This window comes from Coniophora puteana (assembly GCF_000271625.1).
Source record: "Coniophora puteana RWD-64-598 SS2 unplaced genomic scaffold CONPUscaffold_17, whole genome shotgun sequence".
Taxonomy (NCBI): Eukaryota; Fungi; Basidiomycota; class Agaricomycetes; order Boletales; family Coniophoraceae; genus Coniophora; species Coniophora puteana.
The window spans coordinates 834,739-846,887 of record NW_006913069.1 but is presented as its reverse complement, the minus strand read 5'-3'; the positions used below and the strand labels follow the sequence as shown (position 1 = coordinate 846,887).

The window sequence follows — 12,149 nt, the reverse complement described above, 5'->3', positions numbered from 1 at the left end:
TGTCCATACTGTCAGATCACCGACAAAACTTGTTTGATAAGAGCAACGCCAATGGCAAAACTCTGACATCAACCCCACGTGGTCAACGTCACGGGCCGAATGCGCCGAGCCCGACCTCAAGATAGGGGCCAGCACCATAACAGCGTATGTTCAACTCGAAAGATGTAATAACAAATACACTGTCTATCTCCACAATCAAGAAATCTGTTTTCAAAACAAAAGACAGAAGCAAGAAACAAAAACAACAACACCACCGCATTTTGGTATCCATCTCCTCACGCTCTACTCCCCGCAAACCAGGAACCACCGCTCAAGCGTTCAACAGCGCCTCGGCAGCCCTCTTCGCATTCGCCTTCATACTTTCGACCTGCAGCTCCAAGTTGCGGATCATCGCACGCGCCTCGCGCAGCTCGCTGTTCAAGCGCGCGTTCTCTTCGCGGACAGATGCAACTTCGCCCTATGAACGCCTATGTCAGTCAACAATGCAAGTAATGGGATAAAAACGTACATCGTCGCTCGCAGCAGGAGGCGCAGTCGCGCTCGGGGGCGTGCTCGCGACAGGCGACGAGGCTGCCGGGGTGGGGATGCTCGCCGCCCTAGCGGGTGTCACGGGTGCCGGGGTGGACGGGGCTACACAGCCATCTTGTTGTCAGCACAACCGCCAGCATCCAGTGCAATGTAGGGAAATGGGGCGTACCAGGAGTAGTGGGCGTGAGCGCACTAGAGGGAGGAGCGGTGGCGCTCTGCGATCCCACAACGGCGCCATTGTCGAGCGACACGAGCTGCAGCTCGACAGGCTTGCCCGCGAAAAAGGCAGGCGCGTCGATCGCGGGCTCACCCGAGGGCGCTGGGGGGAAGATGTCCGCCTGGAACGAGTCGTCCTACACATGCCCGAACGAAGTTCGCAATTAATTTCAATCCACGTAAGGATTCATAGAGGTGGGGTGATACAAAACGCACCTTGCGCGGGACAATGAACGCGATGGGCTCGATAGTGCCGCCGTACACCTTGTACGCGCGTGTGATCTCGCACTGGCCGACGTCGAGCGCGCGCCGCGGGAGGAAGCACATGCCACGTTGCGGTTCCGAGGACTTGTACTCGGCGAGCGCATGCAGCGAGTCCGAGTCGTATTCGTAATAGCGCACGTTTCCGTCTCTGTTGTGGTACGACAAGCGCCAGGTGAGCGCCTGGTAAGCGCGAAAGCGAAAGTTAGATAACGCACCCTTTGCCAGCTGCATATGCCCACCACCATCACCGATTCCAGAGGATATAAGCAAGCGAGTCAGAAATAAACAGAGAAACTAACCAAGGAACAGAATCCCGTTGTCGCACCACGACGGCATAAGCACACCCGCGCTCTGATCAATCGTGACCATCTTCTGATTCGTCAACCCCGCCGTATCCCAAATCCCGACCTGGCGATCGCTCATCTTGCTGAATCCCGTCGTCGCGATCCGCCCCGTATCGCCCATCCACGTCACCCGTGCGCCCTTAACGCCCCCGTGCGAGTCCGCGATGCGCACAGGGTCGGGCCCCGCACGCGGGTCGAATATCCGGAGCTTGCGGTCACGCGACGTCGTCGCGAGCATCGTGCCCGTCGGATCGAACGCGACGCACTGTATCGCGTCCTGATGCGGGCCCAGCACGACCCGTGGTTTCTCGCTGTTGGCGAGGTCCCAGAGCTTGACGGTGTGGTCGCCGCTTGCGGTCGCGAGGACGTTGCTCGCCGTCGGGTGCCAGAGCACGTGGCCTACTTTGCGTGGGGACACGTCGAGGCGGGCGACGGGGTCAAAGTCGCGCGGGACGAAGTCGTCTTCGGACCAGCCCTGGAAGGTGGAGGCGTCGACTTTCCAGATGAAGGTTTTGCCGTCTTCGGCACCTGAGGCGAGGAGGGCATCGTCGTGAGGGGAGAAGTCGGTGTCGAGGACCGTGGCGGTGTGGGAGCGGGCGAGGGGGATGACGTCGGGAAGCTTGGAGGGGAAGCCGGTGGGCAGCGGGGCAAAGGGCGTGGGGAGGGGGAGAATAGCGAAGGCGCCACCACCGGATGCGTTCCAGTTCAGAGCGAGATAGCGCTGTACACGCGGGTGAGTATGGGGGCTGACTGGTAGGGGCGAGATAAGCTTACGCCAGAAGCAGAGATGAGATTGGTGTCCCAGGCTGAGCTGGAGACCTTGACGTTCTCGTAGCCATACTCCTTCTTGCCCTGCTGGCCGTAAACGTGTCTGTCCCCGCCGGGTCCATTATGTCAGCCCGGCCACATTCACATTCCCGATGATGATCCAGACGAGCCAAAGCAAGAGCGCACCGTCGAATGCAGACGTCGCGACGAGTGCGATCCCCCAGCGATCGGCCAAAAGACACGATCACGAGGATAGATTAGAAAGTAGACATGACCTTGATCAGCCTTAGTGGCTATCAGAGAGGCAGGAAGGGACGGACCTGTACTTGGAAGCTCTGACAAAGCGAGACATGGTAGAGCTGCACTGGTTGTCCTCCTGGGATGGGTCAGGTCAAGGGCAAGGCTCGTTCCACGTCGATGGCAACCTCCGAATTCGATCGTTGCCGTCGCGTACTCGTCCTCATCACGTGCTTAAAAGCCCCTATCTTAGTCCTTGACATAGCTTGCTGTGCGTCGCTTGATAATTGCTTTGGCATCCCTACAGCCTCAACTGCATGCCGCTTATACGGCCGCGTTCTTGTTCGAACTTCCTCGGACAGCCTCCGCTTACCACTAGCAGGGGTAAAGACCGAGCTAAATCTCCGTAGAAGTATTGTGATTTGATAAAGTGCAACTATTAGTTGCATGTATGTCCGTACAACTCAAGCAGCTTACAAGATATGAACTTATACAACCCTCAGTCCGTCGTGGGGAAGAGAATGAATGGTATAACGAGGACGGTTGAACGTTGAATCCCGACGGCCCACTGGCACTGATTCCGATGGCCGACGCCGCATCGGTGACATTGCCGAATAGAATTCTTTACACTGCCACCTAGGGTTTACCCCTGTCGACGTCACCGCACCAACTCTGCACCATAGCGAGAACGTCGACTGCGCAGTTTCAATATTAGGCTATGTAAAGCTCATGTCCATTCTCGAGCCTCCTCCTCACCTCCCTCTGTTTCCAACATCCAGAATGTCCACCTACACCCGCCCTCTCCTCTTCACAACCCTAGCCCTGCTCTTCTCGAAAACCAATGCTCAGTACTACAATGGCTACAATAATAACAACTATGGTCGGTGGGTCGGACTAGCCATAGGTAAGCCAATCCACTCCATTTCTCCCCCAACACCGCTCAAATCTCACCTTCCGTTCCACAGCTATCATCGCCCTCCTCTTCTTCATTCTCTCCTGCTCCCTCATGGCTCGCCGTCGCCGCCGCCTCATGAACGCGGGCGTCAAGCCCGTCGTCTGGCCCACCAGCAATGCCAACCAGTCGAGCGTCCTCCCGTTCTGGCAGAGCCCTCCGCCGTATACTCCTAGCAACGGCATGCAAGCGCCCCAGCAGCAGCCATGGCAAGGTCCAGGTGGTCCTGGCGCCCAGACTGCGTACCCTCCGCCGTCGGGGCCGCCGCCCCCGCCGTACAACAAGGATGGGAAGCCCATGGGCGGCGACAGTGCAACTCAGGGGTATACGCAGCAGCAGGGGTTTAGTGGTGCGCAGCCTCAGTATCAGCCGGTGCGTTTGCCGTTGTTTCTCTGCCCATAATCGTGCGCTTTACTCACTTCATGCCTCTCGTCAGCCTGCTGGCCCTCCTCCCGCACATACGAGGAACGACTCGCGCGGAAACTTTGTCGGGGGCTTCCATGCATAATCCGCTCTGTTCATCCCATCATGAACTCACTTACACTAATTATGACCTGCGCTTGATGGGCGATGTTCGATCATTCTCAGTAAAGCACGATCAGCCAGGACCTTAATTACTTACGACTTGTGCTGCTTGTTCATTGACCACTGTATCCATACTGCTAGCGATCTTGTATAATTATGCATATACCCATCGTAACTTCGTGAAACATATTCCACGCCGAGGGCACACCTGAGTATATGCCGCATGGCGAACAATACTACGTAAGTGCTAACTACGCTAGGTCTATATACGCCGCCCCCTATGCGATCCCGCCTCAGAACCACCGACGGAGCAAACACCGGCGGCCCTCCCCTTCCAAAGGGCGTTTTCAGCGTCCCCGTGGCCGGTGTTAGCACGTGAGGTCCTTCGCTTGGTCAAGCTAGCAGGTTCTCGCCACCCAGTAACTGGGGTGTGAGCAACGCGGCAGAGTAAAGCAGGTGTAAAGCAGAAAGCGTCCGTGACCGGCAATCCCACTCGTCCCTTACCCCACCAACGTACCCTCCTGCACCCTTCACCAGGTGGAACGAGCAAGTAAATAAGTAGATGAAAGAAAAAGAAAGGTGGGCGTCGCGTGCCCGAGTATATTACACTCCGTCAAGGCGCTACCGAACACCCAGACGACTCCGCGCACGGCCCTCTTTCTCGGAAGATTATATCGGGGCCGCTCGTGTGCATCCGTTGAGACGAGCGCTATAATGTCGCAGACTTGCAGGTGCTGCTATGAGATTTAGGTGCCCGGGCGTGGCTGTGCACGCCTAACCTTAAACAAGCCGGTTGAGGGCCGGCAGCTTTTGGACGTGGTCTTTCTCGCGCACTCGTCGTCGTTTCGACCTGTGCTACTTATCTTTCGTCTTTTCTTGTCTTTATACAGCATACATCGGGACCATACCGACGATGCTATAGCTAGTGCATTATCGCCACTTCACCGCTTCACAGCCTGTACGCTCGGGTCCAGACGCGCTGGTGTAAGCTCCCCGGATTTGCATTAAACTCTCCTACCGGCACGCTAGGCTACTAGTACCCAAATGACGCGGACCTATGCCCTTAGTCGTGGCTCTGTACTGTTCCTGCTTCACCATGCCGACCATGACCGAAGCAACATGCCCTGCACCGGCCCCTTAGTGCGGTGGCGAGGACACTTGTGGCTGCGCTTAAAGAATGAGAAGCGCCGGTCCGCAAAGGATACGGACTCGGAGGGCACAACGAAACAGGAACGCATGGACGCGGACGCTAGTACTCCGGGCGACGACTACCACCGAATCGTCGGTACTTCGAGGCCGTTCATTTTATTGTCGCTGTCTCCATCTCTCTGGCAATCTACCCGTCTCCAGGCCCCTTGTATGCTCGTGCCTTTTGCATCCTACGGTTCGCAAACTCCTGTGGCGGCCGTCACTCCATATGAAGAAGCTTACATCTCTTTCTCTTTGCTCCCTATCCTGTCTTGAGTCCGTCACTGAAACACCACCTTTGGTCAGCTTAACGTCTCCGTGGACTAGTCATGCGCCACCACCAGTGTACGTGTGCAACGCATCGATTATGGCCTCAAACACTTTGCCTCATAACACAGTCAGCTCTCCCCTGGTCCGAATCGGCCCGGTCCAGACATTCTGTCTGTACGCCAAACGCGGAGGCACTGTCCGTGCAGATATGCTCACATACCGTACCTCTCGTTAGCGCCGCTCGGCAGGGCCACAGCGCACAGCAAACAGGGGGATAATTGACAGAAGCATATCCCTCCCGAAGTCACTAGCGCAAAACCGGTCGCATTCCTCGACTCGGCGGCACCTCTCCTTCCACTTCGCCTGCCTTCTCAGCGCGATCCAGTCCAGCTGTGGTCTAGTCTCGCTCGCAGAAACCTCGGTGTGGTATACATATCAAACGCACGGATCGTCTACCATTTGTTCTTGGTCCTTGCAAGGCGGCGTCCGCCCCTGGACCCGGTGCTCTGTGATGCGTTGACTCAAGTGTCCATGTGTGCCTTCGGCCGGCGCACCGAGGTGTATTATGGCATACAGTACGAGAATTGAGGCGCTTTTTTGGCTCTATAAAACCTTCCTTCAGCGGTGGAGGCACCGTAATTTATTGACGCATATATCCACTAATCTGCCTCGCTGGTACGAGCAAGGAACCTTACCTCCTTAGCTAATAGCATCTTAGCCATGGTCGCGTGCATCCCTTTCTTCTCGCTAGCGGCTTCACTGCTGCTGTCTAATGCTCCTGTGGTCTCTGGCGCTTCGATCGTCTCTCGTACGACGGCCTTGCAGGTACTACATGCGTCGCGTTCAGACGTTCTCAATGCGACTACAGAACTACCTATCGTGAACAGGGCGATATCGCCGGATGGGTACAATCGGTCGTGAGTCGCCCGTTCGTTTTGCACAGAGTTTCATTCCTATCATGCATACTATGAGCTAACTTCTCTGTCGCAGTGCAACCTTGGCTGGTGGAACGCTACCCGGCCCGCTCATTGCGGCTAACAAGGTGCGCTGTCGTGCCATGGCGGTCCCTCGGTGCGACACGAACTCACACAACGCGTCACCTGCAGGGCGATGATTTCCGCATCAATGTTACCAACCAAATGACCGACCCTTCTATGTACCTCTCCACCACAGTCGTACGTCTTCACCCACTTCGTGTTCTCCTATCCTCTTAGCTAACCAACGCCTGTCCCTTGTTGCAGCACTGGCACGGGATCTACCAAAACGGAACAAACTATAATGACGGGACGGCGTTCGTCACGCAGTGTCCGATCCCGGCGAACGACTCTTTCCTGTACAAATTCAGCGCGAACAACCAGGCGGGCACATATTGGTACCACTCGCACTACACGACGCAGTATTGCGACGGTCTTAGCGGGCCGTTGGTGATATACGATCCTGAGGATCCAATGGCAGATATGTACGACGTTGATGATGGTGAGTACGCTTCGTATTAGATGTGGCGACAACCCATAACGTGCGACGCGCCGCAGAGACAACCGTGATCACCCTCCAAGATTGGTACCACTTCCCCGCTCCAGTCGACAACCGCATCCTTGGCATCTCCCCCAACTCGACACTCATCAACGGCCTCGGCCGATACGCCGGCGGTCCCGCCTCTCCCCTCGCCAACATCACCGTGCAGCAGGGGAAACGCTATCGCTTCCGGCTCGTCTCGCTCTCGTGCGACCCGACGTTCACGTTCTCCATCGACGGACACAACTTCACGATAATCGAGGCCGACGGGCAGCTCACCGAGCCGCTCACCGTCGACTCGCTCCAGATCCTCGCCGGGCAGCGGTACTCGATCGTGCTCAACGCCACGGACCCGGACCCACAAGCCAACGGCAACTACTGGATCCGCGCGATGCCCAACACGGGCAACGCCGCGGGCACGTTCGCGGGCGGGCTGAACATGGCCGTTCTGCGGTACGAGGGCGCGGCGGACGTGGATCCCACCACGCAGCAGGCCAAATCGGTCAACCCGCTCCTCGAGAGCAACCTGCACGCGTTCATCAACCCTGGTGCGCCGGGCGTGCCTGAGCTGGGCCAGGCGGACATCAACCTGGCTATGATCGTGGATAACAGGAAGGGGACGTATTATATCAACAACGCGACGTTTGTGAATCCCACTGTGCCTGTGCTGCTGCAGATTTTGAGCGGCAAGTACGCTGCGACGGATTTGTTGCCGGAGGGGACGGTGTATGTGCTTGAGCCGAATAAAACGGTGGAGCTGCATATGTGGAATGGGGAGGGGTTTGCAGGACCAGTACGTTCTCCTTTCAGCCATCAATCATGTGTTTATGTGAACTGATTACCATATGCGACTTAGCATCCTATCCATCTGCACGGTGTACGTCCTTCCTCTGCTTTCGTTTGTGATGTTGTTAATAACGATCCTCTGATAACAGCACTCGTTCGACGTCATCCGTAGCGCCGGCTCCGACATCGTCAACTTCAAAAACCCCGTGCGCCGCGACGTCGTGTCAAGCGGCACTCAGGGCCAGGGCATGGTCATCCGGTGGACGACGGACAACTCGGGACCGTGGTTCTTGCATTGTCACATCAACTGGCACCTGGAAGCGTACGTTCTTCTACCCCACTGCGTTTCTTCCGATATTCACCGTTACACAGGGGATTCGCCGTTGTTTTTGCCGAGAACCCCTCTGGGACGAAGCAGCATATCGGCCATGTACCTGGTAAGTACGTCTTCCGTCAGCCCGTTCCTTCGCACTGAACTGCGTACGACAGAGGCGTGGGAGAACTTGTGTCCTGCATACAATGCGCTCTCGCCTAGCCAGCTTGGGGGAGTGGTTCCTCCGCTGTGATGGCCATGAGAGGTTTACAACGAATTTCCGCAATTAAAGATGACTATTATCATGGATTTGACGCGACGGAGAAGATGGTGTTCGTATTTAATGGGACTTAAGATAAGGGATTTGTATAATGGACTTTAATTTCTAATATACGTGGTAGTTGATTATTGGGCTCAAGGACATGCTACTGGAAGCTAGATTGACATCACAGCTAGAGTTTGTTCCAAGAGCAGCTTTTCTACTTGAGATGGCTGAACTAACGGATCGAGAGATGACAAAGTGTATTTCAAATTCATGTTAACTCGGCTGGATCATCTTGCCTACCGTACTTTCAACTTATGCCACAACCACAACCACAAATTCCTAAAGCGACACTAGCTGTCCTTAGAAATCCTTGGTACTATACCGCTCTGCCGTAAGATCACTAGCTGGCGCTCTTTCGCAGGTGATATTTGTTAATGGTGAAGCGCATCCCAATGGCGAGTAGAAATGCGAAGGCGCCGATCGACTTGTGGCGAAAATGTGAGTTTAGATGAGGACGGTGACTTTGTAAAGGACTGACACCATTGAACACTGCCGGCTTCCACCATACATATTGGGTACCCAAGAGCGCGCCAGAGATGGGTGTTCCTGTAAGGAGTTCACGATCTATGCGGGTGACATCGTTCGAAACACTACTCACCAATCAAATCACTAATCGCTGTATATGATGTCGAACACGCATTTCTTGATTGTGAGTTGAGTTACCACTGACCCATAAATGCACACGAAATCCCCATACGTGCTCTGACGTACGGTCATGAGGCACATAGTTAATCGCATTCAGCTAAGACGTACCCAAGTTCTTCATGATTCGGCGTAAGTGCTGCCACTGTGGGCGACCACATACCAATGACTTCGCCGGGAGCGTAAGAACACCAATGGAAAGTAGGAGTAATGGCAGGACACTTACACATGCCAAAGAATATGCCATACATAATTGCAAACACGACAACACCTGCGACTGAGGTGATGCCAGCCATCGCAAACACCATTACGCTTCCGCCGAATATTGCAACCAGCATCACTATAGGTACACCAAAAATGTGTGCCAAGAAGCCAGATATAATTTGTCCTACAAAGCTGGATGCATTCAGCACGACGAGCTGAACATTCATAAGCTCAAGCTTCAATCGCTGGGAAATCGATCAATGACGTACCGAGTAAAACGAGAAGACTGGCTGGAGGTTGTGGGAGGCAGCGTCGAGCTGAAGATAAAATACCGGGTAGTACAGTGCGATTGCAAAACTCATGGTGCTAGAAAGAACATGTCAGTATGGTTTGTTGATCAAAGCTGAAACTTACCTTAACATTCCCAACATATATGAGATGTCCTTTACACAACCTTTGATAGTTTTGACGAAACTTATGCTCGAGCGCTTCGTTGCACTAACGCGCGTCCGCATGAGACAGCAAGCCAGAAGTAACAGGCCGCTAACAAGACCAGCGCTCGCGCGAACACCGGTCGCGAAGCCGATGCGTCCGTTCAACGCGTTATTCAGTATGATCGGATGTATGACGGAGCCTACCGCTGCTCCAGAAGCCACAATAGCCATCATGAGGGCACGGCGTTTTGAGAAGTACTCCGAGACTATCACCATAGTCGGAATATACAGAACGCCTGATGAGATGCCTGAGGCTATCCCTTGGGCAAGGAACACCTGTAACATTGATGTAGCACACGCCCTAGTCATCATTCAAGCATCCTACCTGATAGAACTTGTCAGGTTTCGCGAACGAAAGCATGAATAAGGAAAACGACTGCATAAAGCAGCCACCGTACACCACGGTGTAACTGCGGAGAAATAACGAACGATTTAGTCATATGAATGGCGTGAGGTGAGATATGCTCAACACGTACAAGTAGCCACGATCGTAGAGACGCCCGGCTGCAACGCCCCCCAGCTCAAACAGAAAGGCATTTACACTGCCAATCCAGCTAGAGAAATGACTGTCATTGGAAGTGCCTGAGGATATGACACATGAACTTACGATATGACAGACGCGGATTCGTTAGTCATGAACGTTGTCGTATAGTACTCTACGCGACAACGGAACAATTGAAGCAGAACGGCATATATGAGTAGAAGTCCTCACCTTGGTATACTCCGAAAGAGTTCGTATAACTGAAAAAGACGTGAGTTCGCTCATTTTCTCAGACCTGCATATATACACACCCATAGCTGCACATTTGTACTAAAAATCTAAAACACATTCAGCGAGCAATCCCGTTTCGGGGACAGGATACTTACGCGCCCAGCACTGTGCACCAAGCAGCCCATCCCCCTTCAGGGTGGTCGAGAGCAAACGTTCCCTGCTCACGGTCGTCGAAGCCGCCTTCGCTACCCTTGCTAGTAGGTTGTTCACTGCCTGATTGAGAAACAGGAGCGTTATCTTTGTCATCAGCCAGCATCGCGATCGCTGTAGAGTGGTAGTATATAGTTGTGAAGAGTGAGAAGATGTTCACAATCAATACGAGTAGGCAGAAGTTGACTGCTCGCGACTGCCTTTTAATTGTCGTGTATGCACACATGTGTAAATTCGAAAAAGGCGCGAGTAGCTGCAAGTTCCTTCCGTTTTGCCGAAAATTGCAACGAAATGTCATCATGTAGGCGCGGCGCGGGGCGCATAGGTGGCACCTGAGAACGAATGGACGCGTGGAGTGGCAAGACCGAGACCTTGTGAGGGCCCTGCGTAGGGTCTGGACACCATAGCCGTCGCTAGCGTAAGTTCGAATTGACAGATTTGGGAGCAAGAAGAGAAGGAGAAACGGATATCTTAACTAGCTTTACGTCAGAAGTGACCCGGTAAGGCCACAAGTTGCGAAAGTCGTACGTCAGGTCGTCGGCCGAGCTACCTGGAATGGAGGCAATTGCATGGGAAAGCCACGTGAGTGGACTAGCTTTGGCGCCTCAATGAGCCATCGATGTGCCAATCCGCTATTCAAACTGAGAAGAACTCCAACAAGGAGCTGATAAATATCGATTGAGTTGGCAGTTGAAAAGGTCAGCACTCCAGCCTCGTTGCCATTACGGCATCTCCGACTCATTGCTGACGTTTGTTGTGAGACAACCGCGAGGAAATAAGCGAAAGATTGCTTTGAAGATATCAGGTAGTGGAGTGACACTCGCGAGTACTGAGCGCTTGAGTGTCCATATGATCATAGTAAGCACAACGTTGACGGTCGTCGTGACGCGTACGGCCTGTTATGAAAAGTTGGAGGCATCAGTGAATTGTTTCACGCAATATTGAGTTGTCACATCGACTATTTTGTACTCAGAGTTTTTGGATCCAATCTGAGCATGTCCAAGCTTCTTTGTAGGTAGCATCGAGTCAGCTAGCTCAATGACAGTCAGACAGAGTCGCTCATGGGCCAGACGACGACGCAGAGGGGTACCATGTTCAAACTCCGCCGGCAAAATCCGGAATAGGGGTATACCCTCCATGGGCAGCACGGAGCAGTTCCCACCATCGGGCATACTGCTATTTTTTTGCTGGAGAAGAAAGAGAGAAAAGGCGTGTAGGTGAAAACCTCTTTCGCTGAGTTTTCACCGTGAGAAAAGTCAAAGGAAAGATTACCATTGCACCCGAGAGTGCGCCTTTTCCGGGCGAGAAAAGGATATCAATTCCCCAGAGTCGGCCAAATTACCAAATTAGGCAGCCATAAGCAGACATTTATCCTTTTCTCACCCAGAAAAGGCGCTCTCTCGGGTTTAATGGTAATATTTCCTTTGACTTTTCTCGCGGTGAAAACTCAGCGAAAAAGGTTTTCACCTACACACCTTTTCTCTCTTTTTCCTCTCGCGAAAAATGGCAGTTTGCCCGTGGTGTCCTCCTCGGCCATCCTTATTCATAATAGGGTACCGTTTCGGTGAGAAATCTAGGAAGCACCAGCATTCGAGACCGAAGTTTCACACCGCAGATAACTGAAAACGTTCTCCCCCTCCTAGTCAGTCGTTTGGC

The 12,149-nt window shown here is 53.7% G+C and overlaps 4 protein-coding genes across 4 annotated transcripts; 2 read left to right on the top strand and 2 right to left on the bottom strand.

Moving 5' to 3' along the window:
- Positions 1-124: 124 nt before the first annotated feature.
- Positions 125-2,521, bottom strand: CONPUDRAFT_169676 (microtubule binding protein). Its single transcript, XM_007776525.1, has 8 exons — positions 2,441-2,521; positions 2,127-2,223; positions 1,308-2,073; positions 1,224-1,233; positions 961-1,156; positions 698-881; positions 509-630; positions 125-457 (listed from the first exon to the last, which is right to left on the bottom strand). Exons 1-8 carry the CDS (start codon positions 2,470-2,472, stop codon positions 311-313), a joined length of 1,554 nt encoding a protein of 517 aa, XP_007774715.1. The 5' UTR covers positions 2,473-2,521; the 3' UTR covers positions 125-310.
- Positions 2,522-3,119: 598 nt separating this feature from the next.
- CONPUDRAFT_140198 (uncharacterized protein) lies at positions 3,120-4,011 on the top strand. The gene is made up of 3 exons (XM_007776524.1): positions 3,120-3,261; positions 3,323-3,681; positions 3,746-4,011. Exons 1-3 carry the CDS (start codon positions 3,138-3,140, stop codon positions 3,815-3,817), a joined length of 555 nt encoding a protein of 184 aa, XP_007774714.1. The 5' UTR covers positions 3,120-3,137; the 3' UTR covers positions 3,818-4,011.
- Positions 4,012-6,012: 2,001 nt separating this feature from the next.
- Cplcc2 (laccase) lies at positions 6,013-8,159 on the top strand (the record flags this gene model as incomplete). Its single annotated transcript, XM_007776579.1, has 9 exons — positions 6,013-6,209; positions 6,283-6,334; positions 6,399-6,467; positions 6,534-6,768; positions 6,825-7,600; positions 7,664-7,684; positions 7,743-7,915; positions 7,966-8,030; positions 8,083-8,159. The coding sequence occupies 9 exons, from the start codon at positions 6,013-6,015 to the stop codon at positions 8,157-8,159; spliced, it is 1,665 nt and encodes a 554-aa protein (XP_007774769.1).
- A 412-nt stretch (positions 8,160-8,571) lies between these two features.
- Positions 8,572-10,599, bottom strand: CONPUDRAFT_77535 (MFS general substrate transporter; the record flags this gene model as incomplete). Its single annotated transcript, XM_007776523.1, has 13 exons — positions 8,572-8,795; positions 8,830-8,847; positions 8,902-8,933; positions 8,985-9,018; positions 9,100-9,322; positions 9,347-9,443; positions 9,492-9,847; positions 9,897-9,981; positions 10,048-10,125; positions 10,179-10,227; positions 10,284-10,312; positions 10,364-10,390; positions 10,439-10,599. 13 exons carry the CDS (start codon positions 10,597-10,599, stop codon positions 8,572-8,574), a joined length of 1,413 nt encoding a protein of 470 aa, XP_007774713.1.
- Positions 10,600-12,149: the final 1,550 nt, after the last annotated feature.

What these genes read in the sequence shown, in the direction of transcription:
- CONPUDRAFT_140198 (XM_007776524.1), top strand. Translation starts at nt 3,138, where the DNA reads ATGTCCACCTACACCCGCCCTCTCCTCTTCACAACCCTAGCCCTGCTC. An exon ending in GTGGGTCGGACTAGCCATAG is followed by an intron (nt 3,262 to 3,322) that starts GTAAGCCAATCC and finishes TCCGTTCCACAG; the next exon opens with CTATCATCGCCCTCCTCTTC. An exon ending in CGCAGCCTCAGTATCAGCCG is followed by an intron (nt 3,682 to 3,745) that starts GTGCGTTTGCCG and finishes GCCTCTCGTCAG; the next exon opens with CCTGCTGGCCCTCCTCCCGC.
- CONPUDRAFT_169676 (XM_007776525.1), bottom strand. Translation starts at nt 2,472, where the DNA reads ATGTCTCGCTTTGTCAGAGCTTCCAAGTACAG. An exon ending in GTCAGAGCTTCCAAGTACAG is followed by an intron (nt 2,224 to 2,440) that starts GTCCGTCCCTTC and finishes CGGCGGGGACAG; the next exon opens with ACACGTTTACGGCCAGCAGG. An exon ending in GCTCACGCCCACTACTCCTG is followed by an intron (nt 631 to 697) that starts GTACGCCCCATT and finishes ATGGCTGTGTAG; the next exon opens with CCCCGTCCACCCCGGCACCC.